General features: G+C 47.3%; 3 protein-coding genes across 3 annotated transcripts; 2 read left to right on the top strand and 1 right to left on the bottom strand.

Moving 5' to 3' along the window:
* The first annotated feature begins 3,948 nt into the window (after window positions 1-3,948).
* On the top strand, window positions 3,949-9,745 carry LOC136537814 (protein WVD2-like 1). Its single transcript, XM_066529783.1, has 7 exons — window positions 3,949-4,247; window positions 5,429-5,864; window positions 6,226-6,311; window positions 6,758-6,851; window positions 6,976-7,047; window positions 8,762-8,872; window positions 9,265-9,745. Exons 1-7 carry the CDS (start codon window positions 4,165-4,167, stop codon window positions 9,487-9,489), a joined length of 1,107 nt encoding a protein of 368 aa, XP_066385880.1. The 5' UTR covers window positions 3,949-4,164; the 3' UTR covers window positions 9,490-9,745.
* Window positions 9,746-10,458: 713 nt separating this feature from the next.
* On the top strand, window positions 10,459-14,028 carry LOC136537813 (probable myosin-binding protein 5). The gene is made up of 5 exons (XM_066529782.1): window positions 10,459-10,621; window positions 11,175-12,213; window positions 12,318-13,154; window positions 13,279-13,675; window positions 13,838-14,028. The coding sequence occupies exons 1-4, from the start codon at window positions 10,616-10,618 to the stop codon at window positions 13,623-13,625; spliced, it is 2,229 nt and encodes a 742-aa protein (XP_066385879.1). The 5' UTR covers window positions 10,459-10,615; the 3' UTR covers window positions 13,626-13,675; window positions 13,838-14,028.
* A 7,354-nt stretch (window positions 14,029-21,382) lies between these two features.
* LOC136537812 (uncharacterized) lies at window positions 21,383-22,048 on the bottom strand. Its single transcript, XM_066529781.1, has one exon. The coding sequence runs from the start codon at window positions 21,793-21,795 to the stop codon at window positions 21,463-21,465; it is 333 nt and encodes a 110-aa protein (XP_066385878.1). The 5' UTR covers window positions 21,796-22,048; the 3' UTR covers window positions 21,383-21,462.

The raw sequence follows: 22,048 nt of genomic DNA, 5'->3' as shown, positions 1-22,048 counted from the left end.
CACCATTATAGGTGTGTCTGGTTGCCTGGCTAAGGGTCTGGTCAGGCTTCGGTAATGCAGTTTCTTTGTTTTGTTGCTTGGCTAAGGGCCTAAGCCTGGCCCAACTAATGCAAAAGAGGGGCGCTGGTCTGGCTTTCTAGAAACACTCCATCCCACTGTTCCCAGCAAACCATGCTTGTACCAGCAACGCTGGCCCACATTCATCGGTTCGTCTCACCTCCCCGAGCGTCGCTTCCTCTGCACGAGCGCCGCCTTCCCCGTCGCCGGTCACCACGCGAGCGTCGTCTTCCCCGTATCCAGCTAAGCTCCGCATCTCCTTCGGCCTTCGCGCGCGCCACCCCCGGCTACCACGGGAGTGCCACTGGCCTCCGTGCTCGCTGTTGCAACCCCGTGCCGGCGCGCCTGGAGCGCCTCGACGGTCCGAGTAGGACACCTACGGCCAGCGAGCCCTTCCATGACGCCCTTGCACGTGTCCCTTGGAAGTCACCAACAGCGCCATCGAGTGGATCTGTCGAGGCGCTCCAGCCATGGTCGCCTAGATCTGGTCCGCCCGTGATTGGTCTGACTCGAGAAGAGCAGCAGTCATGGCCGTCACACGTGGAGCCTCGAGCAGAGCCGCCCGATGCTCCTTGCTCCCTCTCCCCTCTCTCGGCTGCTCTGCTCCTTCCTCGTTCTGCTGCTCACGCAGAGCAGCAGCCATGGCCATCGGCCAAGCACACCCTCTATCACTATCGTTCTTCCTCCATACACGCGCGCACGAGCCATCGTTCTTCCTCCGCATTCAGCTCGCTAGGCCACTGCAGCGCCGTCGCCGCCGGCACAGCTCCGTGACTGCCATGGGCTCACGTGGCCAAGAAGCCATGGGCTCACTCTAGCTGGGCTAAGGCTACCCACGGGTGTGGCCTGTTGCCGCACAGCCATAGCGTCGCTCTCGCCACCGCGGCGGCTGGCTAGCCGGAATCACCATTGTAGAGAGGGTGAGGTGATTGAGGTAAGGTCACCATTCTAGGGAGGAGGTAACAGTACCAAATAATACAGGCAATCAAACAAAAGCTAACTTATTCAGGCTTAGCTAGCACAGGATAACCAAACACTTCTAGGTTGCATTGAGTTGGACAGGCTAGCTGAACCCTGGGTTATTTTTCTAGCCAGGTTTGCTAGAGAAACGCAAACAAACACACCCTATTAGTAGCATACTTGGAGCTGGGCGAGGTGGCGCTGGTGAACGTGGATCTCGACGTGGGGCCGTGGAAACCGCGAGCACCAGACGAACGGACGCGGCTGGTGTCGTGCCTACGCCTGGCGAGGTGGTTGATGGGCATCATCAGCGTGGCAGAGATGAAAGCGTTGTAGAAACGAAACCGATGTGCAATGTGCCGTTTGGATATTGGGACATAGGAGGTGGGACAGGGATAGAGAAATAAATGAATGGTTGGGATTAAATGAGGTGTAAAAATAAATGACTAGGAAACAATATCCTCTTATCTTATCCGATCCCAATTCCAATCCCCAGGCATCCAAACGTAGGATGGGATGGGATTGGCCTGGCCGCCTAGCCCAGCTGTGTCTGTGTGTGAGTGTGACAATACCTGGAGGCCCTAGCTGGTTCCCGGTTAAGAATTGCCAGCCCACGAGTTGCTTGCTTGCCATTTTGGCCGGCCCAACCCAATGTGAGACCTAGGTCACATGTATACCATTTGTATTACCTGGGGACTTGCAATATGCAGAAACCGCACTCCCTGGTGTATTACCGTTTGTACCAGAAGCATTTCCTCAAAAAAAAAAAAAAAAACCAGAAGCAGCGAAGTCTGACGTCAGTGATTGATCACTTCTAGAGTCTGCATCCTCAGCCGAGTGAGGAGCGCCTCCGTACCAAAAAAACTACTAACATTCTATTTCAAACTGAATCAAACTATCTCAACTTTACTAAATTTATATAAGAAACTATCAATATTTATATTACCAAATACTCCCTCCATCCTAAAAGAGTGCTTTTATAGTTTTCGACAAAGTCATTTTTTCTTAAATTTGAATGTTACTAATTTATACAAAAAAATAATACTCCCTCTATTATAAATTATAAGTCGCCTTTTTCATAAAGAAATATATATGTCGCTTTGACCTTTTTTGGGTACATCGACTTTGCTATGTATCTAGAAATAATGTAAGTCTAGATACATAGAAAATTCAATATACAAAAAATCAAAACGACTTATAATTTGGAATAGATGGTGTATCAACATTTATGCCTCTGAAAAGATTTACTATTAAAATAGATCCCATACTAATCTAATACTATACATTTGGTATCATAAATGTTACTTATCTAGTATCATGAATGTTAGTTTTTTTTGTAGATTTGGTGAAACTTAAAATTGTTTGACTTTTTGAAAAATGATGAGTGCAATTTTATTTGGGACGAAGGGAGCAAGTATCATTACATTCATAGTAAGATATATTTTCAAAGTATATCTATCTTATGTCATAAATATCGATAATATTTTGCATAAATTTGATCAAATTTAGAAGTAGTTTGTTTTAGTATAAAACTAAGCATCAAAACTTCTGAGATGGAATTTTAGGGTAACGGGTGAACACACGCCCACGAAATCAGAAAAAATTGCCACGCAAGAAATAACCTTTTTGTGGTAGATCAAGCTTCACCATCAAGGTCCTCCGTGCAGTATGCCCGCACAAACGGCTTGCTTTAAAGAAGCTAAAGTTAGCACTAGATTGTACCACAAGATAGTATGAATGGAAAATAGGTATAAGCTTTGCTTTGGTGTAAAGAGTTGCCTTTTTGTAATAATCCAAGCAGATAGGCCGTCATCAAAGGTTAATTGGCACTCCTCACCAGTATTGGTCTGATAAAAAGCATGATGGGATTTCCTTCTACCTGACTCGATCGACCTGTAGAGCATGATAAAGCCCGTAAACAAATGCAAGCAACGTCTCCACGGTACAATGTCATCCACATATAATGTTTATATATAAAAAGCTATGGTGTGGAACAAATAAAGAGTAAAATGTTAACATCCAGTTTTTTTTTTGAACCTGGGCATCCAGCTGATTTTAGAGTTACTAGTAGTACATCCGTCTCGACTGAACATTTCTTGACGTTCTGATTTCTGAAAAAGGCCGGCTAGTTAGCTTGTGCTGAAACATCTTGACTCCTCGAGGATAACTAATTTTGCAAGTTTTTTTTTCTCGTTGCAATCGCGAACAGAGGCTCCAACCATATATTCATCCTAGTTTTAGCGTGTGTTTTTCTCTCACAACAAACCAGCACCAACTAACCCAAACCAGTCCACAAACAACCAGCGAACACACGAATTGGGGTGCGCCGAGCGTGTACCGAACACGTCGGTGAGCCAAACCGGACATGGGCATTTAAAAAAATATAAAATACGTCCGGAAGCAGCGATGAATGGGGCGCTGCCGCTGCGGCGAGGCTTACGGTTGACCGGCCTAACTGTCACTCTGTCAGGTACAAGCATCCGATGTTGGTCACACTACAGTAGCAAACGGGGGCCGGATCGGGTACTCCCTAGTCCCTCCCTGGTGAAGCGGTGACCGACCGACCGGTCGCCGACTCGCCGTCGTCTTCCTTCCCCAGCTTCTACGGGTCCGGATCTTCTGCGGCGCTGCGGGGCACGGGGGCAGGGGGCTCCAGCTTACTGTGGCTGGTCATGGCCGGCGGCTGAGGCGCTGTGCTGACTGCTGAGCTTGCAAGGCGTTGTGATCACCTGCCTCTTCCAGCACAGTAAAAACGAGTACTTTACTGTTACCGTTACCGTTACCGTTACCGCGTCACATTTTGAACCACCTAACCTAACCCAACCCAGGTACCCTCGGCCGCCACTTACACGTGGGCCCGAGCGGCGACCACGGCACCCTCCTCGGCCCTCCCACTGCGCTCCGCTACTGAATGAAGCAGCGGCCGACCCCTCGTGCACGGGGGATCCGATCCACACACAGAGGCACGCCTCACCCCACCCCACCAAAAAAACGCATTCCGCACACGCGCGGCGAGGGAGGAGGCGACGACGGCCGACGGCGCTGCGGGCGCCGTGGGTGGGTGTCGAGGCCGGGAGACGCGGGGAAGCTAGCTGCTAGCGTAGCCGGGCGCGGCGGGCGGGCGGTCTCGCGCTGCGCTGTCGCTCCATGTCGGCGACCGGCGAGAGCGGCGGGGATCCGGCGGCGGCGCGCCGCCGCTGGGATCTCACTAACAAGGAGCCCGAGAGCACGTAATGCCACTGCCTTCAGCTGCATTCCCTTCGTTATCAGTTTGTTTCGGTGGGTTATGTTTGGGTGTGGGTGTAGTCACTGGAACAATGTCGCTGTCGGAGTTCATCGTCTTGCTTGTTGGTAGATCTGGCGGAGGTCTCCGTGATTCGCACGTTTTTTAGATTTTTTACTTGGTCTGTGCTGGCGAGTTAGGGTTTGGTTGCTCTAGCCTCTAGGAGCTAGATTGATGAGCTCGGAGATTTGGAGCTCGCGGGGAGACAAAAGGTCGAATGTTGCTCTATAAGCTGTGTGTCTTAGTTCATGTTGCATTGCGTCCCTCATCGCTGTCGGTGCTTGTGCTAATCTCAGTAGAAGATTATCACAGATAGTATTTCCCCAAGCAATGTTCTCTTCAAGTGGCCCAGTGGGGGTCTCTGCAACATTTCTCCATTTATGTGAATGTGTGGAACCGCTGGGAATTATCAAGCACGAAATTTGAACTTGAGCTGCTGTTTCTTCCTTTTGAAGAGGCAAATCTGGACTCTCTATGCCTCAACTTGTTGAACATGCTGAAATCATTCCATGGTGCTTCAAAGTTGTATTGTGGATGCGATTCTGAACTCTTGCATGCATGAAATGTTTCACATGCATTCCTTAGGCATCTCATTTGATGTTCGAAAATCCTGGCATTTAATATATTGTACCTGCAGCTTCCTGTTAGGATTGCCGAGTTTGCTTATGTTTTTCCTTTTTTACATATCCGATGGTGGTTTAGCCTTGAATTTCACTGAAAAATGTCTGGAACATACTAACTAATGTTTACTTTTCCTAAGGCTATTCTCTTCAAATGTGTTCAGTTTGGATAATAAATAGTTTTGTTTCCGGCTATACCTTTGTAGTCACATACCTCAAAGACTGCTGGCATGGTTATAGTTGAATATATGTGCGTAGGTAATCGGCTGCCAGAATGTGCTAAAAGAACCAGGTCCTTCAGTTATCCTGAGAACGTGATTGCAGAATTTCGAACGTAGGGAGCATGGTATTTGTGAATAATATTTATAATTTGTTCTTTTTGTCCATGATGGTTGCTCAAGCCATGTATCGTATATCAATTCTTCTCTTCTACAGTTCTACTTGAATTTCTCTAGGCCTCCAGCTGCAGAACTACATGCGTATTTAATCTTTATATTCTTTTCTGCAGTCCAATGTTGAAAGAGGCTGTGGAAATGTCTACAGATGAAGAATCAGATGGTGTTGTTATATGCCATCCGAATGGCAACACTGATGGATGCGACGAAACCATTAGTGGTAGTCATGATGATGATAGCCCAGAAGGCCAGGAAACTAGTTCCATTAAGGACCCTGATGTCGAAGGTGACACACAGGAAGACAAGTGTGTAAATCAAGATTCACTGAAGTTGATTGATCAAGAGAGGTCTGCTCCCCCCAAGTCCCCAACAAAGTCTGCGACTGCCAGTTCCGGATCGGAGAGGCCTAAACGTGTTGTTCCCCAACCATTCTCTCTTTCTACTCAAAGAAGGTCATCTGGAGTAAATGGCAGTGTGACCAATCCATCGGCCAATAAGGATAAATCTGGTGATAAAAGTAGCATCTCTCCAGCAAGCATGACAAAGAAGGTATGGTCATTGCCTTTTGCACATTTCTCATTAAATTTTGGCGCTGCCTATATCATTACCTCTTGTTTTGATTCTGTTGTTTCTTATTACCCAGCAAGTATGTTTTTTTTGCTAATTCTTACTAGCTAGATCATACATATTCTGTCTTATGCATTGAAGCTACCTGATCATGGACTTTTTCCATGCTTAAGTTTTCTAACACACGGGATCATCTAAAAAATTGTTGCGCAAACTGAACCCATGTCATCTCTAATTAATTGGGAACATGCCTAATTTCTTCTCTTGTCCGAAAATATACTGCAGTGTACTTTTGCAAAATAGGAGGCTATACTAACAGAATTAGTCTGGCTATTTATTTCAGAGTACGCCGATGGCACCTAGGAAGACTTTGCAGCCTGAGCAGGCATTTCACCCTCTGGAAGAGGACTCTTGTTCTGTGACTTCATCGTATCCTTTTTCTGTGTGCTAAGATTTGTTGAGCATCTCATCCCTTTTTTATGCTGTTTCATATGCGCCTAATATTTTAACTTTTGGCATGTCACCTTCGGATGTTTCACGCCTACTTACATAAGGATGGAATAATAGATTGGAATATTCATGTTCATAGATGACCATAAAATCACATAGTGTTTTTTCTTAATTAAGCACCAAATTGTTCTATGTTCCACAGTAACTAATGATGAACATTTATACTCATACACTTATCTTCTGTGAACATGAAAGCATTGTCTAAACGGTGCTTTAATGTATCCACTGAACTTACAATATTTTGTTATGCTCAATAATTTTTCAAGATGATGCCTGTTTTCATAGTTAAATGTTTAAATTCAGAAACACATGAATTTTACAAGTGTTCTGAGTTGCATGTGGCCCTTTTCCTGAGCTGTGTAAAGAACTACAACATCAACAAGAGCTGGCAGAACTAAGACAACTGTTCCCGTTGCCCCTTCATTTGTGTGTGCTAACCGTGCTGACAAGAGGAAGGAGGTGTGTATATAGTTTTCTTGCATTATTTCCAGATGATTGCTTAATTCATACTGATTATTCACAACTAGCAAGCACTTTTATTCCAAAAAAAGGTCTGGTAGTGACAGTGTTTTTAATTACCCAGTTCTACACAAAATTAGAGGAGAAACATAAAGCTTTGGAAGCAGAGAAGGACGAGGCTGAGGCCAGGAAAAAGGTAAGAGCTTACTTCTGAATTCTGTTCTCTCTTGCAATCAGATTATTATAGGTCAGGTCACTTGAGTTTTGTGTATTATTCTTTTGATCGATATAGTAATTATTGCTTCGAAAATAAGAGCAATAAGGGCAACCTGTTCTTTATAAAATTTATGAAGATTCAAGATCCTTGCTCAACACATAGTACTTCAAGGTTCTTGCTCAACACATAGTAATTATTCCCTTGTTCTTTTTCCAGTTTTCCTTTATATGTAACTGTTGAGGTTTCAAATGCCTTTCAATCTTTCCTACAAGCAATTAGAATATGGGATCTATTAAATTTCACATATTTTATCTATATAGTTTCATCACATGTACACCTGTTATATAATCTTCTTGCTGGCTATTGTAATCATTTTCTGTCTTTCAATTTGAAATGTCGATAAGTTTTTCAAATGAAATCCAAGTTGTACACAAGCAATATCTGCACGTAGTAGACAAAACAGAAATTCAAGACTTGGTTGTTGTGATTATCTAATCAATGATGTGTTCATTTAGATATGATTGGTCGAATGACATCTACTCTCATATGCATCTAGATCTAGTTAATGTTGGGCTAAGTTAGGTATTGTTATTTGATGCCATTGACCATTATATGCTGTTTCATTCAAATTGTACAGTAGTATGCAAGGTTGAAAAAGGCGCTAGGCGGGATCTAGGCGGTGACCCTTCGCCTAGAGCCTAGGCGCGCCTAGGCTTGCCTAGGCGTTTCCTAGGCGAGCCTGAGAACCACAGCAGAGGAGGGAGGAGGCCAGGAGCAGAGGAGGGAAGAACAGAGGAGGAGGCGGCGGGGAGCAGAGGAGGCAAGAACAGAGGAGGGAGGAGATGAGGAGCTTGGCCGCTTGGGGCACGGGAAGACTCACCGCAGCGAGGGAAGAGTCCGAGCTCATGGCGGCCGGGCGTCGATGGAGCAAATCGGGGTAGCGCGACACGAGCTCGACTGGCGGTGGGAGTAGATCGGGGTGGCGTGGGGCGAGCTCGACCGGTGGCGGGAGCAGATCGGGGTGGCGTGGGGCGAGCTCGACCGGCGGCGGGAGCAGATCGGGACGGCACGAGTCGAGCTCGACTGGCGGCGGCGGTGAGAGCTCCTGGTCCCTCTCTCTTTCTCCAACCCTAGCAGTGGGCCTATACTTAGTCAAAGAGGCCAACAAAGCAGCCCAAGCCCATCCAACCGACCAACCCTTGTCCGGTTCTCAACTTCTTCATCCCTCCATCCATTCGCACTCTCCTGCTCAGCCGCCGCTCACACCTCCGCCGCCCGACGTCTCCAGCTCCGCCCTCGCCGCTCGACGTCCCCTCCTCCCCCGGTGCCGCCCAACGTTCCCTCCTCCCTCTGCATCGCCCGACGTTCGCACCTCCGCCTCCGCCGCCCGCCCAACATCCCTACCTCCTCCACCTGACCTCCTCCCTCCGCCGGCACCACCCGACGTCCGCGCCGCCTAGGGCACCGCCTACCCCCCTAGGCGAGGCGGTACCCCTCCGCCTAGCGACTATGCGCGCCTAGGCGGGCGCGGAATAGCGCCTTGGCGAACATTGGTAGTATGATTGACTGTGTTGTGCTTTTCCTTTAGTAAGTGTTTGTGCTAGTTTTGTTTTCTAGTCCTGTCTATATGGAATGCACTATTGCTGTCTTTATCTATCATTAACTAATCATATAATGCTCATTATTTGGGTAGGAAGAGCAAGACGTTGCTTTAAAACAACTAAGGAAGTCATTGGTGATTAAAGCGAAACCCATGCCAAGCTTCTATCAAGAAGGGTCCCCACCAAAGGCTGAACTTAAGAAGGTAATTCCAGTTTCATGTTTCTAATCCTCAATAAAAAGTGTTGCTGTGAGTCTGTGACTTTTATCAATTTTTGCATGTGATAAGTCATGGTTATTGTTGAGGGTATAGTGATTCCAAGAATGGAATGTGCACGCCATCCTAAAACAAAGGACAGATTTTGTGCCCCCTTTTTTGAACAACACATGGTGCCACTAATACCAAGCTGATTGTCCAATAATGACATGGGTATAATTAGTTTGAGCCTTGAGCAAATAGTATTTGAGAATGTTTTTGCCCGACAAAAATAGAAATGCATGATTGTTGCTTGCGGCATGAATACATTGTGCGAAGTATTAGTATACTTTTCGATGGTTCTGATGGTGAATTTAATTTTTGCCTTCTGTTCTGTCAAGGTGCCTCCTACTCGTGCCAAATCGCCAAAGTTTACAAGTTCAAGGAGAAAGAGCTGCAGTGATACACCGCAGACACCTGAGGGGAAAAATACCAATGCAACATCTACCCGGTCACATCGTCACAGCATTGGGACTTCAAAAGACGCTAACAGAGTACAATGCTCGCCGAAGAGTGGTGTGGCGACCAAAACTAGATCTCTCAAGCCTGAGTTGAAGGCCCTCTGAAGAGCATGGAGCAGCAACTGCTGGGATTGTCTCTGTACAAACTGAATTGCCTAACTCTTAGACGTTTCCATCTCCATGCATTTTTTGTTTTATTTTATACCCAACATCTCCACCAAAAGAAGGCTGTAGGGCCAATGACGTTGTTCGCGCTGCTGGACCTTGTCCATTTTTTTTACATTCGTCTTGTACTCGTAAGAACTCTGTTGCTGGGACCATGTGACATTCCATGTAAATTACTTGAGGATCCTTGTAGGGAGTTCGCCTGGCGTTTTGGTCCTGTGAAGTGAAGCCCTTGAGGCCTCAACTGATCTGTGAGCTGAAAAAGCTATCGGAATGGCACTGTTCCGTTTGATGCATCTCCAGGTTTGGAAGCCCTGTTGAGGGTTGTGGTGGTGCCTGCGGATCCTGAAGACCCATGCCTTCTTGTGAGGTGTGTAAAAAATTCCAGGTGGTTCGTTGGATCGACGGTTGGTCTCAAGTTGGTTTTGGAAAGATGCAGCCAAAACCTCAGTGCAATTATCGTCTCAGTGACAAACCAATTAGGGTACTTTGGTCCAAATATTCTCGAAGCAGTATTGACTAATGACGTGGACCCATGTGTCTGTCAATGTTGACAAGGGAATGGGTCGAACCGAACGCAACAATTGCTTCATTGGTTGTAGCTAGATTGGCTTTTCAGTCTGTCACCCGGTGGCAAATTTTTTTTAAAAAAAAAAAGTCGACAGGCCCATATTTGAATCCGAAATTGAGAAGGCCATGTATCATTATTTAGTTTGAAAATAAATTAAAATAAGAGATTAGTGCTCATTTGCCTCTTCTATTGTTTATTTGTTTATTTTGTTCTCCGTCTAATCTTGTGTACTATCACAGCCTGTTATGACGAACGAGGTACACCCACCTTTATTTCTCCATTTGATACCTTCTAACCTGTCCTTCAATTATTTATTGATGCACGTAAATCCTTTAATTTTCGGTTTATTTATTGGTTCCATGGTAGTTGGCAAGTTGTGCTCCAGGAACACGGAGTGGGGGGAGTCGGGGAGATCTGAGCAAGCCGTTCCTTTCCTCACTTCCTGTCTCCTCTCCCGAAGAGGCAAACAAAATCCATGGCCACCTCAGAAATGTGATGAAGGTATGTCAGATCAGCCGTTTGATCTTCCCTTTTTTTTAATTGCTGATGCAAATTGGGAGTTCTTGAGTTAATCCGGTTTGCTTGATCGGATTGTGTACTGGGATACTAGGATTGGACGTTTCGGTTGTATGAATGAAGCGGTTCTTCATTTGAGTTCTTGCTGTTGAGTTTTGTGGCCGATCCAGTACAACCTGAGCTTCTTGTGTTCTTGTGCGATTATTGTATGTAGTTGGGTCATAAATTAGCCTCCAGTTTAAACTAAAGCTGTAAGATGTAGATGTCCTTTATTATACGTTAATCTGAATAATCTTTGACATAACATGGCTAATTGTGGTGAAGATTTTACTTTAGGAGCCCCTCTAGCACGATGGAATCACATGTTTCATTCCTAAAACCCTCAACCCTAATCCTCCCTTGCAAATGGAAATCTGAGTTGGATATGTTCATTTTGAATCAAATTATGGGGCTTTTTACTTGTGCTGCAGTTGCCAGTTGGCTTAAGTTTCAGAGTTTAGGTTATTGTTTTGCCTCTAACCGCACATTATCTTTTCAGTTCTTTTCCAACATGAAATATACAAACTATTCATCCAGTAAGAAATTTCCATCCCAAGTTGAAGTCATGGCTTCAAGAACAATTACTGGTGATCCATGGAGATATCAGCAGTTCTCTGCTCGACTAACTTCAGTTGTCCAAGAATGGGTCTTGATGCTTCTGCTGCTGCTTGAGGGTCTGCTCTCCTATCTGGTGACAACATTTGCACACCTATGCAAGCTGCAACCCCCATGCCCAATATGCACGAGGCTGGATCATGTCTTAGGCAAGGCACAGCCGGGCTTTTATCGAGAATTAATGTGCAGTTCTCACAAGGCAGAAGCATCATCATGGGCATTTTGCCACATCCATCAAAAGCTTGTTGATGTTCACAGGATGTGTGAGGCCTGCCTGCTGTCATTTGCCGCTGACAAGAAATCAAACCTAGAAACATACCGATCCTTGGTGGGGAAACTCGGTGTCGGTGTCGGTGTCGGCAATGTGGGTTGCAACAATAACTTCACTTTGAGAAATGATGCAACTGAAGCACCAGTCATGAAGAAGGACACTCTATGTTCATGTTGCTCAAGACCATTGCAAGTTAAGTCTCATCCTTTTGTGGTTCTTCAAAGCAAAGCTAGTGGCATTGGCATCGAGGGGATTTGCAGAGTTGTTTCAAGAGACCAACAGAGTATCGATGAGATCAATTATGTTGCATACGGTGAGCTGAAGACCTCTGACACTGAATCAGAGCCCTGGCAGCCTGGTGGTAATGTTGGAAGTTTTCTCAAGGATGACCAAGATAATTTGAAGGAAGGTTTTGTATTGGGCCATCATCTAACAAAGATTGCAGATGACAGACCCCCATATGATAACTCACAGGAGAAATTACCTGAGGAGCCTGGGTTGATACCAGTCCAGAATGATGGTTGCGATAATCAGCCTTCTGAAAGTTCAGGAGGTTTGCACAACATCCAAGATGATGGCAACACAAACCTTCAGTCAACTGATCTTTCGAACAAAGACAGGCAGCAAATTGCTGAAGATTCTAATACAAGAGGTCTGAATTATCCATTTATCCTTCACCATGTTGAAGTATCTGCTACCCTTTGTGTTTATGATTAATTCGTTTATATGTGCTGAGGATACTCTCTCTTTTTCCAGGAGATAAATCTGAAGATGATGTTTGGCACAATGCTCTTAGTTCTTCTGATGAGTTTTCAATAACCACTAAATCTGTTGAAACCGACACCTTGCCAGATGAAAACAAAGTTGAATTTACTCAAAGAAGATCAAGGAATAATTCTCTTAAAGTCCATGAAGATTTGAAATCACTGTTGTCACAGCTGTCTACTGCATCCCGTGCAACTGACAGTGATAGCCCTACTGTACAGAACAACCATGAACAAGCCATACTAAACAATATCACAAGAGCACTATCCCTTGACAGAAATTATTCAGGTATCTCCGAGAGCATGGTAAATGAAGCTGAAGGAGAGTGCACGATTGATCAACTGAAGCAACAAATTGAGCTGGACCGCAAGTCGATAAGCCGTCTTTGGAAGGAGCTGGAGGAAGAAAGAAACGCGTCAGCTGTGGCAGCGAACCAAACGATGGCCATGATCATTAGACTGCAGGAAGAGAAGGCAGCAAAGCAGATGGAAGCCTTGCAGTACCAGAGGATGATGGAAGAGCAAAGCGAGTATGACCGTGAGGACCTTCAGAAGATGACCGGAATCGTTCAAAATCTTCAAGCTGAGATCGAAGGCTACAGGATGAAACTTAAAGATCAGTTACTCGTCAATGAAATACGTGACCAAATGCGCCTTTCATGTCAGAAAGAACATGCTGGCTCTAGCATCTCCGGAATTAAATCACTCGCTTGTTTTGAGGACGAGACGACGTACATCGCGAAATGCTTGAGGAAGCTGAGGCAGAAGCTTCATGAATTCTCAAACAACAGCAAGCATGTTCCTGTGCAAAAGGTCAGTGATGGCAAACGCCCTGTTCGCTTGTTGGTTTCAGCCAGCCCAAACCAGCCAGCCAACAGTATTTTTCTCTCACAACAAACCAGCACCAGCCAGCCCAAACCAGCCCAGAAACCAACCAGCGAACAGGCCGAAAGAAGATCCAGTTGACGACAGAAACAGTGATGATGCATACGAAGACAGCGAAACTGATGACTCGGTATTCGAAAAGCATCTAGGAAGAAACGGATACATCTCCAGGGACTCGAAACAAAGTGACCCCAAGGGGCAGTACCATGCCATGGTGAGCGAGAATGACCTGGCTTCACTTGAAGACGAGATTTCTAAAGTCAGTGAGAGGCTGATGGCACTGGAAGCGGACAGGAGCTTCCTGGAGCACAGTGTGAACTCACTGAGAAATGGCAAAGAAGGCGAGGCTCTGATCCGCGACATCGCTGGCAGCCTCAGGCAGCTCCGGAGGATGGGGATCGGTTCGAAGGAGTAGGATATTTGCTGGTGAAGTGGAGATGGTGATGACTGGCTGCTGTAGCAGAGGTAATGCGATGTTTCAGTCAGCTGATGATGCCCCCATTGGCTGAACTTTAAACTTCTGAATTCTACTGAATCACTGATCCAGTGGTACTATTTTGGTTAGTACTGTGTGGGTTATTTATTTATCCTTGGTCTGAGCTAACTGACGGCTGTCAATTTTTGTAGGGTGTAAATAATGATGATGAGCTGATTGTAGTGGTACACATGTGATGTGCATGCGGTTGCTGTCATCTGGTTGTGGTTGAGGTTGTGGGTATGCAAAGGAAGTGCGCTGAGCATTCCGCGTGAAGTCATCTGAATTGCATTGCAGAGTTTTAGAATATGTACTGATGCAAAAGGTCTTATGCGTGTCAATTTTGAAATTTGGAGGAGACGATTTCGCTCTCGCATCATTGCCTCATGAGATGGTTGGTTTTTAAAATTTGTTTACTCACTCGCCTTCTCCGGCCACGCCACGCCCACGGCACCGGCACCCGCACACCCCATGAGGCAGCGCACGAGCATGCGTGTTCCGGCGCCGACGGACGGTGGCTCGCGCGCGGACGATGCAAAGACTAGAGCCGAAACTAAAGGGCTCCCCGTGTTAGGCCCGTCCCATGATCCGTCTCCCCTGGCCTGCCAAGGCGCGAGCCCAGCAGCCACGTGCCCACGTCGTCGTCCCTGATGGAGCGAGCTCGATCTGGTGGCCAGGTTCGCCGACCTCCTCGCTCTGCGAGCACTCCCTGCTGCTTTCCAAAGTGATGCTTGCCGTCCGTCCTCCGTTTCCAGAGTTCCAGTACAGAGTCAAGCATGCGCACAACGAGGGCACAGCGGTAGTACGACACGTAGAAAAAAAAAGTCAAAAAGGAATTAGAACGGATTAACTAAAGGAATACATTAGGTACTTTCCTAGACTGAATGAACTAACAATCTAAGATGCTGGATGCGTGCAGTCTGCAAGTCTGAATCTGTGGAATAATGCAGCTGGTTCCAATAACTCCAAACCAGCAAGCATTATTACTACTACGACTTCGATCCCAGGTACGGTCAAATGACGATGCAAAACGTCTCTCGTTACGTATGCATTTAGATTCTGGTGAGTGCTAACATCCTTGAAAATATATGTGAAAATATGCTAACACATATGCACAAGGTGATACACTTCTGATTGGCACATTTGAGCAAGAGTGAAAGAGTTGGAGTTGAAAATGAGTTAGTCGTGCTGGTCACAGGGTGACCAGACGCGTCCGGAATTGGGATCAGATGCGTCCGGTATTGTACCCTAGCTCGGGCAAGTGTTGCAGAGGTGACCGGACACATCCGGTATTGGGAGAGGACGCGTCCGGTATTTGGCCCGACGCGAGCAGCGACCAGACGCTGTGACCTAACGCTGCGACCGAACGCCAAGTGAGCCTTGGTTTCTAGCGCTATAATTGATCTGACGCTGGGTGCATCTGGTTTGGTGAGACTGGATGCGTCCGGTCGGCCCAGAGCGGTTCTGGGAGCTCTCTGGACTCGACTTGACGCTGCCTCGCCTGCGTCCGGTCGATTTCTAAGAGCACGTCCGATCCTTTGTGTCAGTGCGCGACAAAGAGAGCCGTTGGGCGCCAACGGCCACTTCATTTGAAGGGGACACGTGGCTCTCGCGGGGTGATTGGACATGTCTGGTGTAGTACACGAGCTACGTGTCCGGTCAGTGCGTAGACTGCCCAATAATTGAGCCAACGGCTCTATTGTTTGGGGTGTCTATTTATATCGTTTGGCCGGCTCAAGCTCTCTCTCTCTTGGCTATTTGCATTGATATAGCAACCTTGTGAGCTTAGCCAAAGCCCTCCCACTCATTTCCATCATAGATTTATCATCTTTGTGAGATTGGGATTGAATCCAAGTGCATTGTTTGAGTGATTGCATCTAGAGGCACTTGATGTTCGTGTTTTGCTGCGGGTTTCGCTTGTTACTCTTGGTGGTTGCTGCCACCTAGAAGGCTGGGTGCAGCGAGGATCGTCGAGCGGAGGTTGGTGATTGTCTCCGGCTTCGATCATAGTGTTTGTGAGGAGTTTTTGACCTTTCCTTGGCGGAGAGCCAAAAGGTACTATAGTAAATTGCTCGTGGCTTGTGTGATTCTCATCTTGTGTTGGTTGTGCGGCACTCAGTTGTGGGTTTGGCATATGATGCCAAGTAGCGCGTGAACCTCCAAATGAGTGTATCGTCACAACGAGAACTAGCTTACCGGCAAGCAAGTGAACCTTGGTAAAAAGTCCTGTGTCATCATTGTTCGAGGATTTCATTGATCATCTTGTGATTAATTATGATTATCTTGTGATTGGCTCACTCCTCGACACGTCGATATAATCATCACATCCCCTACCTTGCATTTACTTTTCTAGTGTAGCTTCGCTCTTTAGTGTAATTAGTTCTGAGAGCAAGCTAGTGTCGGGTCTAGTCATTAGTGTCTCTTTAATTAGTCTTTGAGAGCACACTAACTTAGTGTAGTGATATAGCCATTGTGTGCTTAGAGAATATAGACACTAGAATTGTGGTAGGTGGCTTGCTATTTTAGTAGGCTAGCGCAACACTCACTTTGCCGTTTAATTGTCTAACATATTTACTAAATGTTGTTGTAGAAATTTTTATTAGGCTATTCACCCCCCTGTAGCCATTAGGACCTTTTAGCCGCGCCGTGCTGCTCCTCTCACTGCAGCGCCATCCCCACCGCGCTCTATCTCGGCCGCACCCCTTCTCTTTCCTAACGTCTCTTCTCCTCTGCAACATCCATTCGATCGTTGCAACATATACAATATACTCTTGAAACATACATATATAGTCATTGCAACATCCAAATAAAACACATAAAACATACGTATGAAGCAGCTAAAACATTTGTAATATACATTTGCAACATACGTCTAAAACAGGTCAAGCATGTGGAACATACACTTAAAACATACGTGCGTAGCCCCGGTAATGCTTGGTCATGGGTGTTCATCCCATCCGGACGTCGCGCCTTACTCCGCTCGTTGCTGCGGCATTCTCCCACCGCGCCCCGACCCATGCGCCGCTCGCCGCTCGCTCCTCTCTCCCGCCCATCGCTCGCCCCACCCGCACCTCGCTCCTCGCTTCGGCCGTGCGCCACGCCACCCGCTCCCTCTCGTAGCGCGCGCCGCCTACTTGGCCGCCATTGGTGCTGGTGCTAGTGGTGCTAGCGCGCCGCCGCTCGCTGCCGGATCCCACCCGAATGACCGAAATCTACCGGCTCCGACCTTCCCGTCCTCTATGTTGCAAATGTATGTTTTAAGTGTTTCAGGTGTCTTAGAGGTATGTTGCAATTGTTATATATGGATGTTGCAAAAGTAGATCGGGATGTTACACATGTTGCATATTTTGCAAGTGTTTCCAATGGTATGTTGCAAGCGTTTTGAAAAAATGTTTCATCTGTTTTAGATGTATATTGTAGCAAGTGTTTTATCTGGATGTTGTATATGTGTCACACACATGTTGCAAATGTTTTATCTGGATGTTGCACATGTTTCGCACACGTGTTGCAAGGGTTTTATCTGGATGTTGCATATGTTTCACACATATGTTGCAACGGTATATTTCTAATGTTTCATCTGTGTTAGACGTATGTTGCATCCAAGTGTTGCATGTTGCAAGTGTTTCACGGGCCATGGTGAGTGATGGGCGCATGGCCCAAACGCCGAGGGATGAGGCGCGGCGATCTAGGGAGCGACGGACGGGGGCGTAGCGAGCTGGGGACTGGCTCCTAGGTCCTGCCCACGCGAAGAGAGAGAGAGAGAGGACGAGGTAGGGAGAAAGAGCAGGGCGCAACGACAGGTAGGGTGCGCGGGGGCGAGGTGGACGGGGGCGGGTGGTGCGGCTGTCCGAACACAAAGAGCGGCGGGCGGGGTGTGCGTGCGAGTAGGCGGACGGAGGCGGGCTGCGCGGTCCGTCCGGACGTCTCGCTAGCCATGCTCTTCCATATACTGGTTCAGTGACTGTGCATGTAGCATGGCTCGGTCTGACATGGAGCCGCATTGTCGAATGCCGTATGTCGTCGGTTGTAGATTTTTGAGACGGTCAGAGAATAGGCGTAATAGGTTTTTGAGATTTATACATATTTACACACACGCGCGTGCGTAAATAAAAGAGCAAAGCATGCTTCCCGGTGCCCGCTGCCTTCTCCGTCCGCGCGCCCCCATTTCTTCTGGGTCGTCGACCACTTATCACGCCCACTAGCCAGCGCGCTCGTTCACGTGCGTCGGTGCGTGTTCCGGCCGGCGGCGCCGACGATGGCTCGCGGAGTTTGCGGTACGGTGGTGCTGGAGCTGGATCGACGCAACACGCGCGCGCGGAGCAGAGCCGAAAGTCCGAGCTCGCGTGTTAGGCCCGTCCCACGATCCAGATCCGTCTCTCCTCTGACCGCCTGACAAGGAGAGGGAGAGCCTAGCAGACACGTCGTCGTCCCTGCTGGCTGCTGTGTGAGACCCTGAGCGAGCTCGATCAGGTGGCCAGCAGGTTCGCTGATCGAGCTCCTCTGCCCGAGTGCTCTCCCTGCCTTCCGAAGTGCTTGCCGTCCTCAGCTTCCATCTTCTTCAGTCCCAGGAGTCAAACATGCGCACATTAACACTGTATATAGTTTTTCTCGGGTTGACACGTAGAGAAGGGTCAAAAAGGAGACACAACGCATTGGTCTACTTGTACTCGATGCTTCCCTGACCGAAGAAGCTGAATTGCCGGCGGGTGTGTGCATGCATGCAGACTGCAAGTCTAATCAAATTTCCTCCCCTGAAAGACAACGACTAGACAAGCAAGCATTTACTTGTTCATTCCAAGGTCAAATGACAATGCAAAACGTCTCTCCCTCTCATCTCTCCGCGCACTACTAGCTAGTGTTTACCATGTAGCCGTGCGTGCGCCCGTGCATGTATTTATACGCATGCATTGCATACACATCGCAGCACAGCCTCACACGACGATCGCGGCAATTAAGGCTACTCGATCGCGATCGATTGCTAGCTGTGAAGTGTGAATCCATCCATCGATCGACCATGAGGTCCTCGAAGCTTGCAGTCGTCGTTGCAGCAGCGGTTCTTGTCCTTGCCGTGCTCGCCTCAGGTGGCGGCGTCGTTGGCGCGGCGGCGCGGCCGTTGGTGATGAGGCAGGGCGCCGGCAGCTCGGGCGCCGGCGCCGTGCTGGATCGCGTCGCCGTGGCTGTGGAGCACACGAGCACGAACTCCTCGGCGCAGCCGTCCAACTGCACCTACGGGAGCAACTCCGGCGGCGTGTGCCCTCCCGCTCCCGGTGTAGGGCACTAGCCACTAGCAGTAGCAGCAAGTCCCAGCCAGGCAGCCGCCCAGCCACCCAGAAATGCCCCGGCTGGGCGCGCGGCTGCCCAGATTTCCCCGTTACAACATTCGTGTGTACTAGCTTCTAGTCGGCCCAAAAAATCCTAGGGCCCAGATGGTTACTCTTGTGTATGGTTCCACTATGTATGTCGACGTGTGAACAGGCCTTCAGCCCTACGGACACAGGTTACAGGTTTATCAATTGTTGTTATTTGTCTCTAAAAAAAACCAGTTGTTATTTTTATTTCGCTATAAAAAAATTGCTGTTGTTTTTTATTATTATATTACTTTATTTATTATTATTGGAGCCTCTGTTTGATTGCCGTCGAGTGATGCACCATTACAGTAGTACTAGTCTACTACTAGGCCTGCATTTGTGGGTAGGCCTAGTAAACTTTTTTTTTGTTTTCTTGGAGTATTCTAATAATTTATTGTAATCGTCTTTGTGTTATTTGAGACACGACCTTAAACTAAATTTAACAAGCGAGCCTAAGTTCAAGTCCATTCAAAATCACATAGTTTTAATTCTGAAAGAAAAACAAGAATAATATGAGCAATTTTAAAACAAGCCACCAATCGAGCTCAACGAAACCTTTTGTGTTCGGCCCTAATTGCATATCTGTAATGCTTGCTTGACCTTGCCTCTCTATCGTATTTGTTATTGTAGTTGGTTGGACTAGGGTGGCTTGTGCAAATGAGCAGAGGCAGGTGGAGCATGCATGTAAGATGGTACACAAGAATTGGGCTAGGCACACTAATTGGAGAAAAGAGAGGCAGAGGATCGTCATAGAGAACAACAAAAGTCATCGGTGGCTATGACGCCATCTTTCATGAACTACATGGCTTCTCTAGACTATGATCTATGACACGATTCCTGTAATCCTGTTGGTCTTTCAAAGAACATGATTTAATAATCCTTTGACATCATGGGTCCAATGATCCACGTTGAGGCAAAAGAACACAACATCCTTGTCCTTGTCTAATGAATCTAGTGATTGGCCGACGCAGTGCGGAGATGTTCTAAGGTGGCAATGGATCCTTGCCTCATGGATCTCTTGGCATCGATATAGTGTTTAGCTAGATAACATATCCTTGTCTTACATATATGCAACTTGGAACACACGGAGAGAGAGAGTACTTACTAATTAATATGTGGCAACCGATGCCCAATATTAAGAATCTACATGATTTTCTATACTTTTACATGGTAGGATACTAGTGTGGCACCAACCACGCTTGTATATAGGTAGGGGTCGGTAGAAAAGATCATGCCTCTTTGGTGACACTAAGGGCTTCCCCAACGTGCTAGGATGGTGTACTACCACATCCTTCACCTCGGCATTAACATACCATGTCACTTCCTTTGGTGGTCTCGTAGAGGCTTGTAGTAGTCTATAGAATAACTGGTATCCCTACCTGACAAACAGTAGAAGAAAACGCTCAAGAATGCGATGTGATCGGTGGATGGTGACCTTGGAGAGGGAGAAAGGAGAAAAGGTTGCTGCATGCACGTTCTTTTTGCTGTACAGGAGCATGACGACAGGAAAGGCGGATGGCGCCCTTAGGGAGAGAGAGTGCGGGTTTCTATTTTTTGTCAACGTAGAATCTAGATTTTAGTTTGAGGCTAATGATTCTGTATGGCTGCGTTGTGCGTATCCTAATAGTTAACTCGTGGGTGCCACTGTCACCATATCACTCTCGGTTTGAACTTTTTTTTTACAGAACGGCAGGGGAGCCCCTACCTATATTTTTTTATAAATATTAAAAAAAGAATATGGTACAAAATGTACATAGTACAAGGCTCTTAGAGCACTTGATGTCCGCTTGCACAAGAAAAATCTGCATCAGCGTAACATTTGAAAATCGAGTCTACAATGGTTTGGAATCGAAACTATTTTCATGTGTTACGCTAGAAAAACTCGATGTTGATGTGTTACGCTAAATGAAGTTAGTTTAGGTAGTTGTTTATCTAAAACTACTGGAGTTGCTCGCCTATACATATACTTGATCATCGTATTACTTACTACGAGTCTACGACTTATATACACGATCATCGTAATGCTTGCTATGGAGAAATTGCAAGTTTTACAATATGTTAGTTAAATACAAATTTTGTATTACCATCGTGTATATCAAATCTCATGGACACATATGCACATAACGCACAATTTCGCACAGGCATAATCCAGAAACTAAGCGTGCAAACGAGAACTACTATGATAACAAAACACAATCACACAGGCCCGGTAGATTCTGAAATTCAAAAGCACTCCCAGCAAAATTTCGATGAAATCACGGATTGCCCTCTCAGAATAGCTATTTCAGTTGAATTAATCAAGAACATTACTTCACTTCAACCTCAATACTCAACTCCATCACCAAGAATCGGGGGAGTTCGGGAAAACTTCACCTATCGCCGAATCAAAGAACTACTACTCGGATCACGCGGACGACAAAACCTGCTCTTCATCTCGAACAAAGTGTCGCTTCTTTCTTGCCACCGCCGCTGCCGCCGCAGTCGCCGTACAAGATGAACTCTGAGGCGTGGAACTCCACCTCGGGCGCCGCCTGCTGCTGCTGACTGCTCGCGGCCGCGGACGACGCGTCGGCCCCTCCGGTGGACGCCCCGGTGTCCCCGCTGCTGCTGGCGGTGGCGGGAGTCGAGGGGGGCTTGTAGTACATGCGCCCCGTCTGGGGGCAGTGCGAGTAGGAGCGCACGGCGATCCGGGCGCCCATGTCCAGCAACTCCTCGCACACGCGGCCGTACCGGCTGCCGATCGGCGCCGACTTCCTCCTCATCACTTCCAGACTCCTCCCAAGAACGGCGCGCGGACGACGGGATGTGCGCGGCGAGGCGGGAGTTGGATCAGCCGAGGGATATGAACGTTGCCGAGCGCGGCGCGATCGAGGATGTCGGTTTTCTTGCTGGATCGAAGCGCGGCGCGAGTTCTTTGGTTTCTTTTCTCGCGGTCGCGGTGGATTTGATGGCTGGAGGGCGAGACTGGGAAGAACGAAGCAAGCACCTCGGGAAAAGGGATGCGTGGGTATTTGT

Source organism: Miscanthus floridulus, chromosome 2 (assembly GCF_019320115.1).
Source record: "Miscanthus floridulus cultivar M001 chromosome 2, ASM1932011v1, whole genome shotgun sequence".
Classification (NCBI taxonomy): Eukaryota; Viridiplantae; Streptophyta; class Magnoliopsida; order Poales; family Poaceae; genus Miscanthus; species Miscanthus floridulus.
The sequence above is the reverse complement of the archived record's forward strand: the minus strand, read 5'-3'. Positions and strand labels throughout refer to the sequence as shown.